General features: G+C 40.7%; 1 protein-coding gene across 1 annotated transcript in view; it reads left to right on the forward strand.

Annotated features, from left to right (window-relative positions):
* The window catches only part of LOC146708792 (copine-9-like), a 196378-nt gene that overhangs the window by 149559 nt on the left and 22712 nt on the right, over nucleotides 1-24107 (forward strand). Inside the window, exons 17-19 of the mRNA XM_085455619.1 lie at nucleotides 2355-2482; nucleotides 14871-14973; nucleotides 16844-16901. Coding sequence (XP_085311745.1) covers nucleotides 2355-2482; nucleotides 14871-14973; nucleotides 16844-16901 — 289 coding nt within the window. The remainder of the gene's footprint in view (nucleotides 1-2354; nucleotides 2483-14870; nucleotides 14974-16843; nucleotides 16902-24107) is intronic.

Raw genomic sequence — 24107 nt, forward strand, 5'->3', positions numbered from 1 at the left:
CTGGAAATATTTCTTACTCGAGTTTTTTCTGACCTGAAACTGTCAAGTTTTGTCAAGTCCCAAGATCCCCTTGGCTCTCTCCCAGTCAGAAATCAGAGGTGTGCGAGTGAGTGTCAGCACACTTTGCATAACTTTCTCTCATTTCCACGTGAGCAGCCATTCAATCAGCTTTCCCAATTAGAGTTCACCTCAGCGTGACAAATCCCAGACCCACGCCACACTGAGGCAACTATTGTCAACTGCAAAGTGTTAGCATTTGGTCTTATAAAAGACGACTTATGTAGGACAGATCATTGGGTCAGTTACTGAACAGCAAGTCAATGGGATTTTTTTTTTTTTTTTACATTTTTTAAACTGACTAAATGCCCATATTTGGTTATTTAAAGTGCAACCAATGAGGACAATCTGAAACTTTGAGCAGGGACCCCGGTGTCTTTCACAAGGACACTGCTTCAGGGCTCAGACCATCAAGCCCAAGCTAATGGCCAAAATGAAAGAGCATTACAGTAAACCCAAAATATAGCAAACTAAGTAACACCGGGTTCTGATGTAGAACAATTGTCTGTATTAAAGTCATTTAATTTATAGATATAAATTGAAATTTCATTAAATAATTTAAAAGAAATCATTTAAAAATAACCCAACTTGGGATAAATAAAGTATTTCTTGTTCTTATCAGTATGAGCTATAGCTATAATGGACCTCATAGTGGTCCTTTACCCACTGTCAGCCTGCCAGTTTTCTTACCTGCATGATCCCATATCTAGAAACAAGCTGTTTATTGTTGAAAGGCTTAAAAATAGTAATGTACTTAATACTAGTTTTATAGCTAATCTGTTTCCAGTGTTAAATGTTGTGTCTTTGAGTTGGATCCATTATGTTATTGGATCATAATCACTGACTCACTAATATGTACATAAATTTAATGTTGCAGCCGGAGATGATTTAAATGTCTTTTATTCTGCTGGATATCTTTAGCTATAGTAATAAAGTATCATATGTTAGTAGATTTATGTTAAAATCTGCAAAATAACAAATATAATATGAACCGTCCCAGACAAAATGCAGTGGAGTCAGAGTTAAAACTATAATAAAAAGTTATGTTAGAGCTTAATTAACACAATCTAAGAAACAGTTTTACTTCCTTTAAATAAAACTATATTATTAAACAGAAACTTCAGTCTCAGTGGAAATAATTAAAAAGTATAGTCTTGGGGACAGATAGCAGAAGGCCTCAGAGCTTTGGAAAGAAAGAGATGATTAGCTGTAAGTAACTACTACATCAGGTCACTGCAAAGGAAATGTCAGCATTTCAATAATGTGCCACTAACACTCGAGTATCTACAAATGCTGAATGAGGATAAAATGAGGCGACATACAGTCTGAATGACTGCAGTTTTTTTATACTAACTGGATAGAGGTCTGTATTCATGTTGGATAATTCCACTCTATTCGGCTTAGGAAGTTTCCCTGCAATGTCAATATGAATAATATTATAAAAGGAGAATTTCAGCAACAACAGAGCACCAAGGACCTGCATTGGTAAACAAACACTTAAAATGCACCAGAATAAAATCATAATACAAATTCAGTGTGTAGCAGGAAAGCAAAACATATTCTTGTATTCATTAATCACCTCGTGAATTATTCCTAGTAACTAATAACTTTCTTACTTTATATACCTCTTGCATGTCCTCTGAGGACAGGAACCTTGCAGGGTGCAGCACGAGCAAAGGTTGAAGCACAGAATACGCAACTCCCACAATAGAAAATCTGGAGGCTAAACTTGAACAGAACACAGTTCACATAGAATCTGCCATTCATCACAGGGTCAGTAAGTCCGTTTGTGAAGGTGGGATCATAATAATATTCTGACCAAGGAGAATTTGTTTTAGACAGGAGTAGAGATCAGGAAGAGGTTGATTAATTTTACTGGGTTAAAATGTTTGTGTGAATAAATGTGAGGTGCACAGTGATGAACTGAGAATTTACAAAAGTAAAAGTAATACAAAGGAACAAAAGCAAAACTGAGGAGACGTTTTCTCTATGATGTGTGTGTGTGTGTGTGTGTGTGTGTGTGTGTGTGTGTGTGTGTATTGATTATTGGTTGCTTCTCAAGCTATAGTGTATGGTGAATAATAGCTATGTACATCAGCAGTATGTAAACAAAGATAATTAGCTTTTGAGGAGACCATACAGATGAAATTGCCAGTCAAACCAGTAGAAAAATATTCTACTTTATCCCCTTGGGGTTAGAGTGCTATAAAATTTAAATATAAGGACGTAAAGGTAAGTCATTGAATGTTGGCGTCAGTATGAATGTTCCCTCACAAAGTGAATTTTCTTCTCTGCAGAACTTTAACTCCGAGAACCCAAACTGTGTTGGCATTGAAGGTGTACTAGAGGCTTACTTTCAGAGCCTGCGAACTGTTCAGCTGTATGGTCCAACCAACTTTGCTCCTGTCATCAACCAAGTGGCTCGGTGAGAGACAAAGCTTTACTCACACACATTCTCTCATTGTAAGACAGAAATATCTTCTCATGCAGGAATACTTTTTACATTCAAACTCACCCAAAGGGCCCATAATAACTTCATATTCAAGTCAATTAAGTTTTATTTATAGCCAAGTTACAACAGTCACCTCGAGGCACTTTACACGAGTATATATATCTTAGTAAGGCAAAGATCCTACAATAACAGAGAGAAAACCCCAACAATCAACACTCTATAGTCAACTGTTAGGGGTATTATAACTAAGTGGACACGATTGGAAATGACACTAATTCAGCCATGAAGTGGAAGGCCACACAGCGGGGGTCAGTGGATGCTGAGGCGCTAACTTCCTGCAGAGCCAATCGGTACAGACCTCTAAACTTCATGTGTCTCCATGGAATCGAGCAGCCAAGCAGCTTCATTTGGGCCTTACATCACCATGGGCAATGAGAAGTGTCAGATGCAGTGGTGTTAAGCACACCGCCACTGGACTCTAGAGCAGTGGAGATGTGTTCTACGGAGTGATCAATCACGCTTTTCTGTGTGGCAATCCGAAGGTATCAGCTGCATGCTAGTTTTGCTAAGTTTTCATGCTTTGTGGTTAAGACTTCTCAGCCTGCTCAGTGGATTAACTGTAGTTCTGCCTATTGTAGATCCCTCACTCTGGTCTCCAGCCTGCTGACCACAGGGGAAGGACACATCTTTCTGTTGCCTGTTGTCACTGCTCAAATATTTATTTACAATTAAAGTTCTTTTAATTGTAGTTTGATAAGTTTATATATTAGCTTATTTACAAATCATAATAGTTTTCATAAAGAGACAAGAACAATGTTATAGAGCTTTTTCTGACAGGTACTTGGATCTGTGATAAACAACAACCCAAATGCTGATTATCAACTACATCCTATACTTATATACTTGTATGTACATTCTATAATAATGAACTTTTACTGAAGTAAAAACAAATAAACAAATGTTTTGAATTAAAATAAACTCTATATAAATGTTTAGTCATTAAAGTGTACAGCACAGCTGGAACTAATTCACTATAATTAAAATCGAACCATAATTTATTAGTTAACTTATATTTTAAATTTTGCCTTATAGGGTTAGAGATTTAAATGGAGTTCATGGTGAAATATTTGCCTTTGTATAGTTTATCTTTTGATGAATAAATTAAAAAAAATAGCTTTTAAAGAGTGAAAGATTTGTGCAACACGTAACTTGTTTACCAATTCAATTATAGCTGTAATTTCTACGGCTCATTGATGGATGTACCGATTTATCACCGGCTTCACTTTTATACAAAAAAAAATCTTAAAAGCTGAAGGATTCTGAGGCCCCTTTTGAAGCATTTCCATCCACTCATGGTACGTGCAGTTACATGTGTTTCTCTCTGAGCAACAGACTAAGCAACTTTATGCTGGCAGGTTTAAATGTCTGTATTTTGACTAAAGTTATAATTGCTAGATCCCGATGCACACTTCCATTCCTGATCCCCATTATGCTTTTCTCTCTTTTTTGAGAAATAAATAGTTGTTTCTTATTATCAGTGGAAGAGCTTCCAATATGGACATTTAGAATCTTTATAGAGGGTTTTTACGTCCACATGAGAGATAACTGAAATAAGTGAAAACAGATTAGGACTCGCATTAGGACACAGATGACACCAGGAGTATTGGGACTTGTCAGACTTAGTGAGCCGTGATGAATCGATTTCATCAGGAGTGCCTGAGTGGATAATATAATTTGAGGAAAGAGGTTTTGCTCATTTGGATTTTTTCCATTGTATCTTAATAACTGGCTACATTAATAAACTCCACACAGTAGTTACATTAATTTAATTTATTCGTGCGTATTTTGTGAAACTCAAATAAATTTTTCTCCTTTTGATGCCTAAACGTAACTGTAAGAAAGTGAAACTGAAAAGTAACTTTAAAGAAGGATAAAATGTAAGTAAACACTGTATTTATAGCAACAAACTAAAAAAAAATCCGCACCACAAGCTAAAACAATAATGGCACTACATGAGCATTTTTGGCAGTTAGGTGATAGCAATACCAGCAAACAGAAAAAAATAACAATTAAAAAAATATATACAGGCATTACACGTTTTTCCTTCAGTGGGAAATTGTGTTTGGCGTGCACACTATACGGACAAAAGTCAAATCATCTTAAATTCAGCAGTTTTCAGTTGCATTACCACAGGAATAGAATAGAATAGAGTAGAATAGAATAGCCCTTCATTGCCATTATACATGAACAATAAAATTATGGGTGCTCCACACGAAATGTACAGGACATCAGGAAAAAATAACAAACAGAAGAGATTTATACATTCAAGAGGAAATATACAAACTAGAGGAACATGTACAAAACAAGAGAAAGGCACAGAGAGCAAAGTGCTTGGAAGGCCTTGGTCTGAGTATAGAGCCTGTATGTGAGTGACCTGAGTGATGAGGGTTACATGGCTCAGATTGGTGAGGTGGGTGGGCAGGGATGGGGTGTGGGGGATAAATTCAAGCACCAAACATTTGTGAAAGAACAGATTGCTCCAAAGAACTCACAAAATTCTTGCATGGTACCTTAATGAGATGACAACTCTGCAACACACTGTACAATTTGTTCCCTCCTAGACATTCCATGATCAGCTGTACGTGTACCTGGCATTATTGGAGTGGAAGCATTTATCAACCACAAAATGGCAAACCACAAAGTGTTGCAGATGGGCATTAGTATTAGCATAGAAATTGTGACCAGGAGCTTCATGGCGTAAATTTTCATGTCTGAGTAGCTTCTGTAGATACAATATGTAGGTGGCCTACTTTTCTTCAATAACTGTACCTAATTAAGATTTTTATTTTGTCTTTCCATTTAACTGTTAATACAGTTTTCTCATGAAATATTTAAGGCCTATGTGTCAGACACTGTGATTTTTATTGTTTTTCAACATCCTCTGAACAACTGCGTATCCGCATTATCCTCCCCCTTAATCCTGCATCATAGTCTACCAGATCATTTAGGAACAAATTGGATTTTGAAACTTTTCTACAGCAAAACTACAGCTCGTGTTATGTTTTTAATGGATTGTGGTTGTTTATTGCCCACTATTGTATTTTTAGTCCTCATATAAAGCAATCATATCCTGTCCCAGTTAAGTGTGATTGTGGTTGCATAATCAAATGAGTATAGCAGTACTGTTAAGCTGTGAGATTCAAAACTGCCAACCGTTTAGAAAAAGAACAGAAAATGCATTCTCTCTTTTAATCTCACTTCCTGTACTCACACGTTCTTTTTCATTTGCACTTTTTCTTTGATGCATTCTTTTACTTCTGTCTTCTCTATTTGTTCTTTGTCTTCCTCACTCTCCCATCTGTTTCCATTTCTTTTTGCTGCTATCTATTATTTACTGCAGTTCAAAAAAATCACCGTGCTCTTTTTCCTCCCTTTCTAGTGCTTGCTCATGCTGCTCCTCCTCTGTGTCCTCATCTTCCATCACCTCTTCACCCACTACTTCGTCATTGTTATCTATGTGGGAGGTTAAGAATAGTGATGAAGACAGAGAGCAGAGGAGGAACATTAATGGTGTAATCCATATGTACATAACTACTTATAGTCACACACAGTTGCTCTTATTAGAACAACAGTGTTATTATTGCAGGCAATGAATGATACGCTAAACATGAGGGTTTTTTATTTTATTCAGCTAAGTGGTATATATCAAAGGGTTAAATAAAGTTATATAAACTGCTTTTGAAGAAACATTTGCCTTGCTCTCTATAACTCCTTAGTTTAAAAGAGCAGGGAACAGCTAGTGACTGAATGGACAGATGGAAGGACGAATTAGTGGATTAATCGATTTATGGATGGACATGCAAAGGGACTTCTCCGAGGGTGACTGACACCAGGACTACATCCATCGCTGCAATGAAGGCTGCCTGCTTCTCCGCCTGGATCAGCTAAGGCCAGGTTTCGACCAGGCCAGGTCGATCCCTGCTCAAAGGAGGAAAGTCAGTAGGCCCCAGCCTGTTCCTGCACCATGAATAGGATCCTTTAAGGGCTGTTTTGCCCAAGGGTTAGGTATGGTATTTCATCTGGTAGCTCCTCATATGACTTAGTCCTCTGAGTATCCTGTAAATCCACTCACACTGAGCGTCCTGTGAACCCCAAGCTGGTTAGCCATAAGCTATCTGAACCGGCCAGCCCAGAGACTTTGTTCCTGGTTTCTGCGCTGGCAGAGTGGTTTTAATATCTTGAGTCTGAGGTGATGCTGCGCCATTGTGTCCAGTGTGCCACGGCCCCAGCCCAGGGTGCCTGTGTGCCCTGCATATCCCGAGCCTCTAGTGTCTTCAGAGGGTGCCAAAGTGTTTGAGCTTGAGCCAAAGTGTCCCAAGCTGCTTGAGCCGTTAGATCTCGTTTTACCCAAGATGGCCTCCCTTTATCTTTGGTCTGCGGACTTATTTTGTTTTCACCGCCTTTGTTCCATCTCAGCCTCCAGCCAGGCCTCTACAGGCATACTGCTTTCACAGTTGGCCTTCTTGAGCTTGTGCTTGGCCACTCCTCAGTGGCTGGTTCCCTGCCCTGCTTCACCAATACCCGCACTCTACCTAGTCTCGAGAGTGAACCCATCTGCTCTGCCTTTTTCATCGCTGCCAGACTCCCACCAAGTACCAGAGATCTTCATGTCTGTTGTTGCCACCCCCCTGCCAAGCCTCCTAAGAGGCCCCTTCTCCACTGCCAATGTCAACGACAGTCACCTGCCAAGCAAATAAAGGGTACTGTCATCTCCACAAATGCCAGCTGCTTGACAAGCCTTTGGAGGCACTCCATCACCTCTTCTGGCCTTGAGTCCAACCTATGGAGGGTCTTCACTGCATTCACCAGAAGATCTTTGTTCCTTCCCTCACAGGAAACTGCATGCTTTTGCAGAGCACAGGAGGTGCAGACAGAAAGTGAAACTTAGAGTGTGTGACGTGCTGTGGAAATATATATATATAACCATGCTGGCTGCTGCTGCTTTCAGACCTGAGCTTCAATTCAATTCAATTCAATTCAATTTTATTTATATAGCGCCAAATCACAACAAAAGTCGCCTCAAGGCGCTTCATAGATACAGAGAAAAACCCAACAATCATATGACCCCCTATGAGCAAGCACTTTGGCGACAGTGGGAAGGAAAAACTCCATTTTAACAGGAAGAAACCTCCGGCAGAACCAGGCTCAGGGAGGGGCGGGGCCATCTGCTGTGACCTGTTGGGGTGAGAGAAGGAAGACAGGATAAAGACATGCTGTGGAAGAGAGACAGAGGTTAATAACAGATATGATTCAATGCAGAGAGGTCTGTTAATACATAGTGAGTGAGAAAGGTGACTGGAAAGGAAAAACTCAATGCATCATGGGAATCCCCCGGCAGCCTACGTCTATTGCAGCATAACTAAGGGAGGATTCAGGGTCACCTGGTCCAGCCCTAACTATATGCTTTAGCAAAAAGGAAAGTTTGAAGCCTAATCTTAAAAGTAGAGATAGTGTCTGTCTCCTGAATCCAAACTGGAAGCTGGTTCCACAGAAGAGGGGCCTGAAAACTGAAGGCTCTGCCTCACATTCTACTTTTAAATACTCTAGGAACAACAAGTAGGCCTGCAGAGCGAGAGCGAAGTGCTCTAATAGGGTGATATGGTACTACAAGGTCATTAAGATAAGATGGGGCCTGATTATTTAAGACCTTGTATGTGAGGAGCAGAATTTTGAATTCAATTCTGGATTTAACAGGAAGCCAATGAAGGGAAGCCAATACATGAGAAATCTGCTCTCTCTTTCTAGTCCCTGTCAGGACTCTTGCTGCAGCATTTTGGATTAGCTGAAGGCTTTTCAGTGAGGTTTTTGGACATCCTGATAATAATGAATTGCAGTTGTCCAGCCTGGAAGTAATAAATGCATGAACTAGTTTTTCAGCGTCACTCTGAGACAGGATATTTCTAATTTTAGAGACGTTGCGCAAATGGAAGAAAGCAGTCTTACATATTTGTTTAATATGTGCATTGAAGGACATGTCCTGGTCAAAAATGACTCCAAGGTTCCTCACAGTGTTACTGGAGGCCAAGGTAATGCCATCCAGAGTAAGAATCTGGTTAGATACCATATTTCTAAGATTTTCAGGGCCGAGTACAATAACCTCAGTTTGATCTGAATTAAGAAGCAGAAAGTTAGCGGCCATCCAGGTCTTTATGTCTTTAAGACATTCCTGCAGTTTAACTAATTGGTGTGTGTTATCTGGCTTCATGGACAGATAGAGCTGGGTGTCATCTGCATAGCAGTGAAAATGTATGCTATGTCTTCTAATGATGCTGCCTAAGGGAAGCATGTATAATGTAAACAGAATTGGCCCTAGCACTGAACCCTGTGGAGTCTATTAGATAGATATGATACAAACCACTGCAGTACCTGTAATACCTACAGCATGTTCTAATCGCTCTAATAGGATATTATGGTCGACAGTATCGAATGCTGCACTAAGGTCTAGCAGGACAAGCACAGAGATGAGTCCACTGTCAGAGGCCATAAGAAGGTCATTTGTAACCTTCACTAAAGCTGTTTCTGTGCTGTGATGAGCTTTGAAACCTGACTGAAACTCTTCAAATAAGCCATTCCTCTGCAGATGATCTGTTAGCTGTTTGACAACTACTCTTTCAAGGATGCTTGATATGAAAGGAAGGTTGGAGATTGGCCTATAATTAGCTAAGACTGCTGGGTCTAGAGATGCTTTTTGAGTAAAGGTTTAACTACAGCCAGCTTGAAGGCCTGTGGTACATAGCCGATTATTAGAGACAGGTTGATCATATTTAAGATCGAAGAATTAATTAATGGCAGGACTTCTTTGAGCAGTTTTGTAGGAATGGGGTCTAAAAGACACGTTGAAGGTTTGGAGGAAGTAATTATTGAAGTTAACTCAGAAAGATCAATTGGAGAAAAAGAGTCTAACTTAACATCAATGGTACTAAGAGTAGCTGTAGATAATATTACATCTGTGGGATGATTATTGGTAATTTTTCCTCTAATGATTAAAATTTTATTTGTGAAGAAGTTCATGAAGTCATTACTAGTTAATGTTAAAGGGATGGTTGGCTCACAAGAGCTCTGACTGTTTGTCAGCCTGGCTACAGTGCTGAAGAGAAACCTAGGGTTGTTCTTATTTTCTTCAATCAGTGATGAATAGTAAGATGTTCTGGCTTTGCGGAGGGCTTTCTTATAAAGCAGCAAACTATTTCTCGAGGCTAAATGATGATCCTCTAAATTTGTGACACGCCATTTCCTCTCCAGATTACGAGTCATCTGCTTTAGGGTACGTGTTTGAGAATTATACCACGGAGTCAGGTACTTCTGATTAGAGACCTTAGTTTTCACAGGAGCTACAGTATCCAGAGTCGTACGTAGTGAGGAGGTGAAATTATTAACAAGATAATCGACCTCTGTTGGAGCAGCGTTCAGATAGCTGCTCTGCTCTGTGTTGGTACAGGGCATTGAAGATGATAACAGTGGGTGGATTATATTCTTAAACTTAGTTACAGCGCTTTCAGAAAGACATCTACTGTGATAAAGTCTACTCTCCACCGCTGTGTAATCAATTATTGTAAAAGTAAATGTTATCAGGAAATGATCAGACAGGAGAGGGTTTTCAGGAAACACTGTTAAATGTTCAGTTTCTATGCCATATGTTAAAACAAGATCTAGAGTGTGATTAAAGTGGTGGGTGGGTTCTTTTACATTTTGAGAGAAGCCAATTGAGTCTAATAACAGACTAAATGCCATGTTGAGGCTGTCATTTTTAGCATCTACATGGATGTTAAAATCACCCACAATGTCTTTGTGTGCTCGGTCGCCGTTCCCGGAAATGTAAAATAAAGATCATTTTTCGAATTTTGACCACTCTGAGCCCAGTCTTTTTCGGCTGCCAAAAGAATGCAAAGGACTAAATTGAATACCCCCCTGCTCTGTGTCCAGGCCAACCTCCGAGTTCCTCCTCTAGGTTGACACCCTGAACTGTCCTACTCTGCTCAGGAGCTGGGCTGACTACCTCAGTTGTCATTTATTGTTTGTTGGCCTTTCCTGCTCCCTGTTTTTGGTCATGTTTATGGTTCTTTGTCACTGGGCCGGTGACCCTGTGTTTTATGTTATTATTAATCTTTGATTTCAACATGGTTTTTCACTGTTAGTGTTTTGGTTTCTGTTTTGTATTTCTAGCTCCCTAAGTTCTCTAGTATTTCTTGGGTTTTGTTCCTGTGCCCCTCATATTTAGTGTAGGTTTAGTTCTCTCCATGTTTATTTTCTTGTTCCACAGTCAGTCGTGTCTCATGTCACTCCTGTCCATGCGCTCCGTGTTCACTCTGTTCAGTCTCAAGTCCGTGCCTCTGTGCCTGTCCCATGTTTCCTGTTTTACTTTGATAGTCCCTTTCCTGTGTTCAGTGTTTTGAGTTTTGCTTTTCCCCTGTCTGGTTACGTCTGATTAGTCCCAGCTGTGTTTCCACTTGTTACCCACCCTCTCGTTATCCTACCTGTGTATTTTAGTCCTCAGTCTTCCCCTTCCTCTGCCCTGTTATACCCTCTCATTGCTGTGTGCTACTTTCCTGGTTTAACTTGGTAAACTCCTAGTCTCCAGCTTCTTCGTTCTTCCTTCTCTGTTTCCAAGTTTAGTCTCCTAGTTTCTAGTTATTATGTTCTGTTTCCTGTATTTTGACATACATTAAAAGCTGCCTCTTTTAGTTCATCCCTCTGTGTTCTGAGTCTTGCGTTTGGGTCCAATCTCCTGCTTGCCACACAATAAACATGACATTTTTGTTAAACTTGGTCTTGGTATCCTGCATTTCGAGTCCTCATCCCACACACTCCACATTATGAGATCCTAAATCTTAGTATTCAGGGGACAAAAGAGTAACAATTCTAACAGATACATAAATTATATAGACTGATGATCTATAATATAAATCTTTTGTACTGAAGGATGCAGGTACAGTTTAATGCTTTGAAGCTTCTATGTCATCACCAAGATAACATAGACTTCAGGAGCAAAACAGCGAGACATAGTAGTGACAGAATCCTTAAAGATATACGGAAGAAATGGCAATGAAAACAAAGTCAAGAATTGAGAATTGGAGAATAACTTCAGGTCTTCCTGACATTATCTTGTTCTCAGGTTTCATTGTTTTACCTGTTTACACACTTTATTCCACAGAGACAGAAAAGGAAAAAGCAGGGCTGCAAGCAGAAGTTAAGAGCGAGAACCAGAAAAAACTAAATCAATGGATGTTAAGACAAGAGGACATAAAGAGAGGGATGCAGCAGACAGGCACACTCTGATGATCCATCATGGCTGAACGCAATCCCAGCAGTGACAGGGTTTAGAACAGGACTCCCCGGAGTCTAGACACTGGTGTTGGTGAGGATGCAGCCTGAGGTTTGGATGGAGCTCTGAGGCGATATGGAGATGGGGAGAAGGTGGGCTGCATGAATGAGAGTCTAAAAGGGAGAATGGCAGAGAGCACAGATTTAAACCAATCAAGGTGGAGGCTGATTGGCTCAAAGAAGCCAGACAGGATGATGACTGTTCTAGAGTCATGATGCCAATGTGGAGATTGACTGTGTGGGAAAGTGGTAGTGATGCAGATGAGTGAGCTTCATAGATGAAAAATATTATTTGAAAAAATAAATGGGTAGCTTAAACAATGAGTTCTTGATCTCAGCTTGTCAGACACTGATCGTTGGTGTTTATATTTTAAGGCACTGGGAACGCTTTAAGGGTCACTTTTTAATATGCTGGGAAGTGTTCCACATCAGCATAATGCAGTTTCAGGAAGCATTATATGATGTGAAAGAGAGGCATGTTGTGCATTAAGATAGAACTTCATCTTTTTGCACACTGTCTAGAAAATTGTTTCCCAACAATAATTTTTTGTTGTTGACTTTTGGGGCCATATTAACAAACTTTCTAAAAGTCTAAGCTCTAAGTTAGTCCCAAACTTTTTACTCTGGTGACGCTGTATGAGTCGTTCTTTTAAAAGGTGTGAATATTTAATAAAAGTATATTATAGTGATGCTGGGTATAAAATGGGCAGTGTGTTATCAGCATTTCTCAGGCAAAAAAAATAGTGGAAGGACAAAACAGGAAAACTAGTCAACAACTTTTTCCTTCAAGTGAGAAAATTGGATATTTGCATTTTGCAGACTTGAGATAATTCACAATCATCTTTTTAAGAAAAGATTCCTCACTGAAGCATATTTTATGTATATTCTGGTGCTTAAACAAAAAGCTCTACAAAAATTCCCCAAAGTTTAAATGATGCCAAGTTAATAAAATACTAAGATGTTTTTGGTGCCTTTCATTAAAGATGCTTTTGTTGAAGCATACTCCTGTGTTAACACTAGACACATTAACCCTCTAAGTTTTCATCAGTGACAACCCAAACCGTAGGCCCAAACCCTAGTCCTAGGTTTTGGAGAAAAGCAAAAGCTCATCTTTTGAGAAAATGAAAATAATTTGTGTGCAAGTTGGAAGTTTTTTCTTATTATTTCAAGTTTTGACAGTCTTGTATGCAAACTAAAATCATGTATTCTGTTAGTATAAGTTTAGAGTTGGAGTCATCCTCAGTGATGACTTTGACCTCAGAGGGTTAACATTTTGGTGAGTTTAAAGTCATGATTTTATGTGACGTAATGCTATGGGAAAATATAACTTTAAGAAAATATTCTGCTGAGTCTTGTCAATCAGAAGATTAAAAAAATGTAACTGAAACACATGTTTTTCCTAAAAAGTCATTTTGGCTTGTCTCCAAAACATAAGGATTCCAGGCTAGAGTCGGGGCTGTGACGATTTAGACCTCAGAGGGTTAAAAAAGGCTACTTTTACTAAATTAAAAAACTAAATTAAGTAAGTACATTTATAAACCATATGAATACCCATTTACACATACTAGCCTACTGTGTAAGTGGGTCTGTCATCTCAAATGTTTTGTATGCTGGATGTAAAAAAAACAATGGAGGTGGATGGAATTTTTATTTATTTATTTATTTATTTTCAGAATTTTAAGGAAGAGTTTTTTCTCTCAGAATTCTGACTTTTTTTTTCTTAGAATTTCAGAATTTTTATATTATTCTCAGAATTATCAGAAAAAAATCTGAATTCTGACAAAATAATTTCAGAAATCTGACATTCCCAGATTGGAGGAGAATTAGTTACACTGAAAAACAATGGGGGAGATCTTTTTTTCCCCAGAATTCCAGAAAATCATCGGAATTCTGAGATTAATGTCAGAAATTCTACAAAAAGGATTATGGCCACTATAAAAAAAACAAAAAACAAAAATGTGGGGGGCTTGGAATCTTTCTTTTTTTTATAAAGACTGTGGTTTCAGTCACTTTTTGGTTTGGGTTAGACCCTTCCTTCCCACATCCTATCACAATATTAAACAAATAAGGAGGTAAAATGTTTTCCCTTCTTCACTGACCACCTCCTGTGCAATAAAGATATTACTGCAGAGTATATCTGGCTGTGGTCTCAAATTTTGTATTTAGACTATCACGGGACTTCCGCTAGAGCAGGGCTGCCCAATCCCAGTCCTCGAGAGCTACTATCCTGCAGCTTTTAGATGCATCCCTACTCCAACACAGCTGAATCAAATGGTTTGATTACCTCTTCAGCATGCCATCATGTTTGGCAAAGGCCTGATAACAAGCCATTCATTTGATTCGGGTGTGTGGGAACAAGGATGCATCTAAAAGCTGCAGGACAGTAGTTCTCAAGGACCGGGATTGGGCACCCCTGCGCTAGAGTATATCATATTAATGTCTATATTTATTTAAGTCACTTCAGCAATTTTCCGATCGACTGCAGTTTCACTCATTTGATTAAAAGAACTTGGTTGGATACTGCTGTTTCATGCTTGGATCACTTTTTCACACAGATATTGAACACAGCACACCTGCAGTACTTAATACCACCACATCAGTGATGTATGATAACATACCAAAGTGCATATCTATGTACACAAATAAATCATAAGACCCAAAACATGTTAGACATACGTGCACAAATGCAGGAACTTTCAAAGTTTGATCTCACACACTTTAGTCACCTGAAGTATCATACTTCTGAGCAGGTACTTTGCAACTGAGAGCAAAAAAACCAGAGAAAGTTACATCTGATTTTGCATTTCCTTCAAAGCCTCTATTGGTGATCAGCCATAGTTGAACATGCCCATATCCCATGCACATAAAACAATATTATCTGTTGGTTATTTTAACCAAAGCAACAGTTTTGCTCAGGCATGTGTGCATGGAACATGTTCGGGGCCTAACATTTGCATGTTTGTGTGTTTTATGCTGTAAGGAGTGCTGCAGAAGTGACTGATGGCTCACAGTACTTTGTGCTGCTGATGATCACAGACGGCGTCATCTCAGACATGGCTCAGACTAAAGAGGCAGTTGTCAATGTGAGTATACATAGCACACTACACACAGAACATTTAATTGAATGTAGAGGCAGCACATCAGTGGGATCCACATCAACCCAAGACAGGTGATATGATGTGTAAAGTCTTGCATATACTGTGATGAACGCAGCTATCAAATCTGAAAAGTGTTTGTTAGTAAGAAAGTGCCTGCTTTTTCAGAAGTCCTTTAGATTTAAAATGGCCTGGCCTGTATTTGTATAGTGCTTTACTAGTCCCTAAGGACCCCAAAGCGCTTCACACATCCAGTCATCCACACATTCACACACTGGTGATGGTAAGCTACATTGTAGCCACAGCCACCCTGACAGAAGCTAGGCTGCCGGACACTGGTGCCACCGGGCCCTCGGACCACCCTCTGACCACCACCAGTAGGCAACGGGTGAAGTGTCTCGCCCAAGGACACAACGACCGAGACTGTCCAAGCCAGGGCTCGAACCGGCAACCTTCCGATTACAAGGCGAACTCCCAACTCTTGAGCCCGGCTCAATCGTGGCTCAAATATGAACAGAAATTTTAAAAAATGGGGGGAAAAAGAAGAGGAGGAAAAAGTCAGAAGTTGATTACCTCATGTAGACTTACCAGTCACAGCTGTAAGCGCTGACATAAACAAAGTCAGGCTTGCCTCAAATCACACTTGGAGGAGTACATGTGGAGTACCAGAGGCCTGAGAGCTTCAGGGTTCTGCACAGTATCTTTGCTGTTCCCAGGACTGCGCTCTTCTGGACAGAGATCTCGGATGTCATTCCTGAGATATGCTGGAGCCACTTGCCCAGGTCACTGCCTTGTTTACCACAAGCACCACTTTTGCCTTCACCCTCCATATCTTCTTGAGCTCCTCTCTCAGCCTTTGGTATTTCTTGAGTTTCTCGTTTTCCTTCTTCTTCTTTTTGCTATCATTTGGTATAGATAGATCTATTACTACACCTGTCTTCCTCTGCTTGTCCACCACTTCTCTTTCCGGTTGGTTGGACATTACTAGTTTGTCCGTCTGTATTTGGAAGTCCCACGGGATCTTATTCGGTCATTCCCAACCATCCTGGGGCACATATCCCATTATCACTTCAGGACTTCCAGGCTATGCTCAGCACTGATGTTTTTGCTGTTATGTGCTGGATTGTCTCAGAGGCATCTTTACACAGCCTGCACCTGGGGTCTTACCTGGTGTGATAGACCCCAGCCTCTATGGACCTTGTGCTCAGAGCTTGTTCTTGTGCTGCTATGATCAGTGCCTCTGTGCTGTCTTTCAATCCAACTTTGTCCAACCACTGGTAGGACTTCTAGATGTCAGCCACTTCCTCTATCTGATCACACAGTTTTTTTTTATTGGTATGTGTATGTGTCTAAATTATTAGGGATCAACTAGGTAGTTAGTTTAACCATTGCCATGACTAGCATGCAATGTAGAGAATCTCAAAGTTGTACTGATCAATATTAAAACGAATAATAACGGAAATATGGAATGTAAGTATTCTCTGTGTTACCCCAGGCAGACTGGCTTTTTGTGAAGTTAATGGAAGAGAACAGATGGCTGGATGGATGGAAAATATTTTGATTTACACATACTGTGGTTAACTACCAAGTGTCTGATCGACAAAATGTGTTTGTATTGGACTTAAATTAGATGCTACTGCAGAAGTAAGAGAAACAGGCAGAGACAAAGACTGGTACTAATTCCATAATGTTCTGGAAAAAAAAACCCACAACTGAAGTTCAGTCAAACTGTATCAGGTAAAGCTAGCTTTTCACTGGTATGCCATTCTGTATATTGCTGCATTACTGTGTAAAACTGTCTTTCAAGGAGTGGGGGAACTGTAATCTGTCTCGTATTCATTCTATGCTCCTTCCACAGGCAGCCTCTCTGCCAATGTCTGTCATCATAGTAGGAGTGGGCCCTGCTGAGTTTGATGGTAAGTACTTGTGTGTGACATGGAAGAGGGGATGTGCTGAGTACTTTCACGCTGACAGATACATGTCAGAGACGTCATTATTTGTTTCACAAATACAATCGAGCATCTGTTTCTTTGCTGTGCTCCATTATGTAGCACTGTTAAAACCAACTGTTAAAACCAACCTTGCAGGAGCAAAGAACATTCCAGCCTATATAGTTTGTATTCCAGGGCACAAACCTCATTGGTTCCTACTTACAGTATATGTCTGTAATATCATTCAGTTCTCCACATGGTTTAATCATTTAAAATGGAGCTGTAGTAACCCACAGAAAATGTCAGCCTCAGTACATCCAAGGAGATAAAAATGTCCCAGTGGAAAACCCAACCTATTTAAAATGAATACCAAATACAAACCGGCATGAAAAGTCAAATGGCTCCAGGACATTACAAGAAATAATTAAATTTGGGCTCTTGAGAGAAAAAAAAATTACAGACATGTGGTTCCAAACGAGATCAGAGATTTTCCTTATTTCCTCCTTTTCCTCCTGTTCCTCATGTTCTTAAATGTTTTTGGTTAATCACGGCGGAGCATTTCCTGAAGAAAATGTCCTGTGACTGCTGTAAAGCTGACTGAAGCAAATAGAAATGTGTGTGTGTGTGTGTGTGTGTGTGTGTGTGTGTGTGTGTGTGTGTGTGTGTGTGCGTGTGTGTGTGTGTGTGTGTGTGTGTGCTTCACAGAGCAGGTTCACATTTTTTATTTTTGGTCTTGGACAAAGCCTCACAGACATCCGTCCAGAACTTTTGTATTTTGGGACAGGACCAAAACAAGGTGGCCTCTGCCAATTTACATCTTTCGCACGTTGGGTTAATCAGAGGATGCATCTTTGCCAATTTCGATTTGCTGAGATGGACCCTATGCACTATTTTAAACTGCAGAAGGCAATGTCTTGCACACATGGAGGACGAGTGAATATCACTTAAAACATTGCCCCAGTCTGCTTCAGCAGGATCGCTTAATTGCAGACATAGAAGAAGAACCCAGGCGCAAAATCAGAACAAGTATTGATGATATGGCCTTTTTCTTAGCTGGGTTAAAACACATAATGTCATCCATTACATCATTAGGGGTTTATTTGGGAACCCTGGGATAGAGCCTGAAAGAAAGTGTCGTATTTGTAGATACCTAAAAAAACGAGAGGGGGGTAAGTTGTATTTATTAGTCAGCTGTTCAAATGAGGCAAACGATCTTTTAAAGATCTCAGCCCTCGCCTCTGCTAGCCCTGAAATGTGGCATCAGACATTGAAGGGGAAAAAAACATAGTTGGAAGCTACTGGGCTGCCTAAGCACATCTTCAGAAGATTAAAATGTTTTCTAAACTGAAAGCAAATCTGGATAATATTATTAACTACAGGATTCTCAATTGTCAGGCTTTTGGGTAACGGGATAGATGCACCTACGACAGACAATAGCAAGAAAGAACCAGAAGAGAGCTTCTCCATTTCTACCCATACGGGTCCGCTGCAATCGTGCTGATAGTGCAGCCAGTAGGTCAGACAGCGTAACAGCACAGTAATAATAACAGAAATTCGGTAGAGCCAGGCCTCCGTCTTGCTTTGACTTTTGCAGATGTGTTTTATGCAAACGTGGTTTCTTATTGTTCCAAAGGTATGATGTAATTGCAGAGTCCAATTTCTTAAAATAAGCATTCGGAATGTATATAGGGAGGCTTTGAAACAGATAAAGATATCTGGGTAATACAGACATTTTAACTACATTCACTCTCCCAACTAACGAGAGAGGAAGCGGCGACCATTTTGACAAGTCTTGTTGCATACTGAGGTGTAACTTAGTAAAAATTTCTTTAAAGAGATCACTGAAGTTTTTCATCACAGTTATGCCTAGATAGACAAAACTGTGCGTTGCAATCTTGAAGGGAACAGTAATGTTCGCTAATGTGGAAAGAGGCATATTTAGAGGCAGTAATTCACTCTTGTGTAGATTCAATTTATAGCCTGACACAAGCCCAAATGTATCAAAAAGTTCAAGAATGTAGGGAATTGTTACCTCAGCCTTGGACACAAACAGCAGGAGATCATCGGCATAGAGAGATTTTTAGTTTTTGCTCAGTGCCATATCGCGAAATGCCTTGAATAACATGACTACTTCATATAGCTATTGCCAACGGCTCAATAGCTAATACAAAAAGGAGGGGGCTGAGGGGGAAACTTCCAAACCCAAATCTTTGCAAGGCCTCAAATAGATATTCCCATTCTACTCGATCGAAAACCTTCTCCGCATCCATGGAGAGAAGGCATTCGGAAGCAGCTTGGCTGGGGGTGTACATTATATTAAGTAGTCGACGAATACTAAAAAAGGAGTGCCTGTTTTAATAAAACCAGTCTGATCTGAAGAGATTATGTTGGGTAAAACTTTTTCCAATCGGTTGGCCAAAACCTTCGCTAGTATTTTATAGTCTGAATTCAGGAGTGAAATCGGCCTGTAGGATCCACATTCCAAAGGGTTTTTATCTTTTTTGGGAAGATACAGGCTTATACAGGCTTGATTTAGGCTATCAGGCAAAACACCTTTCAATTCTTTATTTATTTGTCACATGTAGTTATAACTAGTACAACACACAGTGAAATATTTTTTCCGGCTAAAAAGTACTCCCCCCCCCGACTGTGCATCTTACTAAACTTATAATAAAAAATATCTATATAAAAGTATAAAAATGTATAATATCGTGCAAAATATTACGCTATAATAGTTAAGAGCTATAGTGTACGTATTTACATAAATACAGATGTATATGATAAAATACAAATAAAAATAAGGATAAAACTCAAAGGAAAATTATATACTGTGTATGGAATTGTCCATCATGTTGTCCGATTTGTGTTTTGATTGAGGAATCTCACTGTTTGTGGGTAAAAACTCCTCCTGAACCTTTCAGTTCTTGTTTTCAGGCTACAGAGGCGTTTCCCTGACCTCAGTGGCCTGAACAGTTTGTAAGCGGGATGGCTGGAGTCGTTAGTGATCCTGATGGCCCGGGATCTGCACCTTTCAGCGTAGATGTCCTGCAGTGTTGGTAAAGATGTTCCCATAGTGCGTTCAGCTGTGCGCACGACCCTCTGCAGGGCTTTCTGTTGCTGTACTGTGCAGTTCCCGTACCACACCGTGATGTTATTACACAGGATGCTCTCAATGACCCCGGTGTAGAATCTCCTCTGGATGTTCTTGGAGATCTTAAACCTCTTTAAACGCCTCAGATGATAGAGGCGCTGTCTGCCTTTGCTGATGAGGAAGTCCGTATGTGTGTTCCAATTAAGGTCCTCGTTGATATAAACACCGAGGTATTTAAAATTAGAGACTTTCTCCACAGGGTTTCCATTGATCTGAATTGGGGTGTGAGTTTTCTCGCCTCTCTGTCTCCTAAAATCAATCACCATCTCCTTTGTTTTGCTGATATTCATGGAGAGGTGGTTTGCCACACACCACTTTGCTAATCCGTCCACCTCGCTTCGGTAGGCCCTCTCGTCATTCCCGGAGATGAGTCCTACCACCACTGTGTTGTCAGCGAACTTCACAATGGAGTTAGTGGGGTATCTGGCCGTGCAGTCCGCGGTGTAGAGGGAATAAAGAAGAGGGCTAAGCACACATCCCTGGGGGGCCCCTATGTTCTATTCTCACCGACTGTGGTCTCGCAGTCAAAAAGCTGTGAATCCACCTGCACAAGGATGTGCTGAATCCCAGATCCCGGAGCTTATCCGTAAGGATGTGGGGCACTATGGTGTTGAACGCTGAGCTGTAGTCTATAAACAGCATTCTCACATAGTTCCCACGTCCCTCATCTAGATGGCTCAGTGTGGTGTGCAGGACCTGTGCTACAGCATCTCCAGTGGATCTATTTGTCCGGTATGCAAACTGCAATGAGTCCAAGTCGGGAGGGAGGAAAGAACTAATAAAGGGTTTCATGAGCCTTTCAAAACATTTCATCACTACAGATGTTAGGGCCACTGGGCGATAATCATTTAGGCTGGCTGGGCGGGTGTTCTTAGGGATCGGAACAATCACTGATGTTTTAAAGCAGGTGGGGACTACCTGCTGGGCCAGGGAGGCATTGAAGATGCTGGTGAAAACTGTGGTCAGCTGATCTGCACATACTCTTAGCACACGTCCCGGTATGCTATCTGGTCCCGCTGCCTTCCTGCAGTTGGTTGCCCTCAGAGCTCTCCTCACGTCATGCTCAGAGAGTATCAGTGGTGCTGGTTCAGCAGCGGGGGCGGGTGCAGGGCTCTGAGATTGAAACTGAGGCGCCTCAAAACGCGCAAAAAAAGCATTGAGTTCGTCAGCTAATTCCGGTTTCGTACATCTCACAGTGCTGGGTTTATAATCTGTGATTGTTCGTAGCCCGCCCCATATACGTCGGGAGTCGCCATATTGGAAATGCGACTCCACCTTTGGCAAGAGAGTCAGTATATAACGTCGCTAACACAGGGGCTAGTTTTCCAGCAAAGGCGGCATAAAACTCGTTCGGTAAGCCATCAGGGCCTGGTGATCGGTGAGACTGTAATGATTTTATTGCTGTTATGCTCTCCTGCTGCTGCAGAGGTGCATCCAGGGTGGAAACCTCGTCTGGGGACAATGTTGGAATCTTTAGGTCTCTAAAAGAATCAGAGAGGAGGTTAGAATCATTGGTATTATCGGAGCTACACAACTTATAATAATAATGCTGATAAGCATCATTTATCCCCTGTTGATCTGTAACAGTTCCACCATCTCGGGTTGCGACCCCATTAATAGTTTGCCTGGCTCTTGCACATTTCAACTGTCTTGCTAGAATCTCTCCCGCCTTATCTCCGTGCTCATAGGTATCACTGCGGTTCTTTAACAATAAATATTCTATAGAATGTGAGGCGAGCACATCATATTCTGCACCCAGTTTCAAACGTTCTTTATATAAATTTGGTGAGGGGTTCTGAGAATTCCTATTATCCAAGTCTGATATTTGCTTTTCCAAATCCTTTAGTTTAGAAGTAGAAGTGCGTTTCATATTGGCTGTAAACGATATAACCTGGCCGCGAAGATAAGCCTTAAGAGCCTCCCAGACCGACGAGATGGAAATATCTGAGTTAAATTAAATTCCAAAAAGTAGGTAATTTGATCTGAAATAAACTCTATAAAGTTTTCATCACTTAACAAAAGAGAGTTTAGGAGACTCCATACCGGGTATATGCAGTGTCAATATTAAGGGCACATGGTCAGATATTACAATAGGCTGATAATCACATGACTTAACAAGAGAGGTAAAAAAATAGTCAATTCTACTGTAGGTTTGATGAGCATTTGAAAAAAAGGAATATTGTCTGTCTTGTGGGTGTAAAAAACGCCAAATGTCCAAGATGCCGTAGGTTGAAAAAAAGGACTGTAAATAAGAAGCTGTCGAGTATCCAGTTCTTACAGATGATCAGTAGGACGCGTGAAAAAAAAAATTGGGGCATATATATTTGCTAATGTAACATTAATAATAAAAATTGATCTGGTTACTATAACGTATCCGTTTGAATCAGCCAGAGTCGAACAGGGGGTAAAAGGAACCCTTTTATTAAAAACCAATATATTGACCAATATCGCTACACCTCTTCCCTTTGTAAAATGTGAGTGCTGCCCCACCCAACTACATTTTAAACGAGTATTATCTGACATTTTAGGATGGGTTTCTTGAATAAAGGCTGTATCAGCACCCATATTTTTCAAGTGAGTGAGAACCTTCTTTCTTTTAATAGGATGGTTCAGGCCTTTAACATTCCAGGTCACTAAGTCAATAGAGGTAACCATTGAAAATATATCAAAGGTTTTAGCTGGTTGCTCAGACGAGAAACATAAAGCACTTGGTTCTTAACTTGGACAGTCGAACACAGAAACCCTCCCAGAAACCCCCTGAACCCCCAGGTGACACTAGCTGTCAGAACAAACAGCACACCTACCCAATCCAACTGAAAAACATCCATAACTATCCTACCTAAAGCTCCTTAAGCCTGCATAGTATAAAGGTTGGAATAAGACCCACCAGGTGTACACCGGTGAAGTCCACAATTCAAAATATGTGCAAATAATTGCACTGTCACGCCAAAAAAATAATAAAGAAAAAGAAATGAAGTTAAATGTCTGAAAATCAACATAGGAATCATGACAATGCCATAACAGTCGTCCAAAGTAGTCCCGTGTTCCACGTGCCTCAAAACAGTTCAGTCTTCCATGGAGTCTTGCACAAACCTTTCGGCCTCAGCCACAGAGCCAAATGTGAGGCGTACACCATCCGTTTTAACAATGCGTAGTCGCACCGGGTATAGCAGTGATGGTTTCTGGCTCACCACCTCAGGGCTGTAGTCTTCATAGACCCGGAATGGTTTATCCATATACTTCGGGTCGTTCCTCCTCCTAGCCTCTCGTATTAGCAGCTCCTTGTTTTGGTAGCGGTGAAAACAGACAATGACGGGTCTGCCTCCAGGGGCCGGTTTGGGGGCCGAAATACGGTGTGCATGATCCAGTTCGGGGGGAGAGGGGAAAATGTCTCTCCCAAAAATGTCTTGCAACAACTGTGAGAAAAACTTAGAGGGATGTGGACCCTCAATCCCTTCCTCCAGGCCAATAAGGCGAGCATTGCAGCGTCTGTTTCTCGACTCAATGTCCGATAGCTTAGCCTTCAGCTTTTCATTAGCGACCCGTAGTGTCTCACAGGTATCCTCCACTTTAGCAAGGCGGTGGTCGAGCGTTTCGGCGCTTTCCTCCAAAGATTCTATGGTTGTCCGATGCCTTCTGTAGTCCGTCCAGCTTTTTATTCACGTCATCAAAAAAGCTGACTTTTAGCTCCGCCAGTAAAGCCAAACAGTGCTCCGCTAGCAGTGCTGTTATGTCGGCTTTGCTAACATTCGCAGGAACGCTAGCAGCCACGCATTCGGTTGTTTTGCCATTCGACTTCACAGGTTTAGGCGACATGACAGGGCATCAAATGTTCCGACGGCTACACCAAATCACCAAGATATTTGCCTCAAAAGATAAGTTAGGTGGGCTCGTTCAAATAACTAAAAGTTGCGGGAGCTAAGGGAAAGTGTAACTACCCCATGCTCGTCAAAACCGGAAGTCTAAAATATATCCAATACCTCTGTTAATTATATTCAATATTACTGGTCATAAAGCTTTAGTATCATGTTGACGTAAAG

Source organism: Copadichromis virginalis, linkage group LG5 (assembly GCF_057382275.1).
Source record: "Copadichromis virginalis isolate Kocher_CV1m ecotype Utaka linkage group LG5, C_Virginalis_male_GT1.1, whole genome shotgun sequence".
Classification (NCBI taxonomy): domain Eukaryota; kingdom Metazoa; phylum Chordata; class Actinopteri; order Cichliformes; family Cichlidae; genus Copadichromis; species Copadichromis virginalis.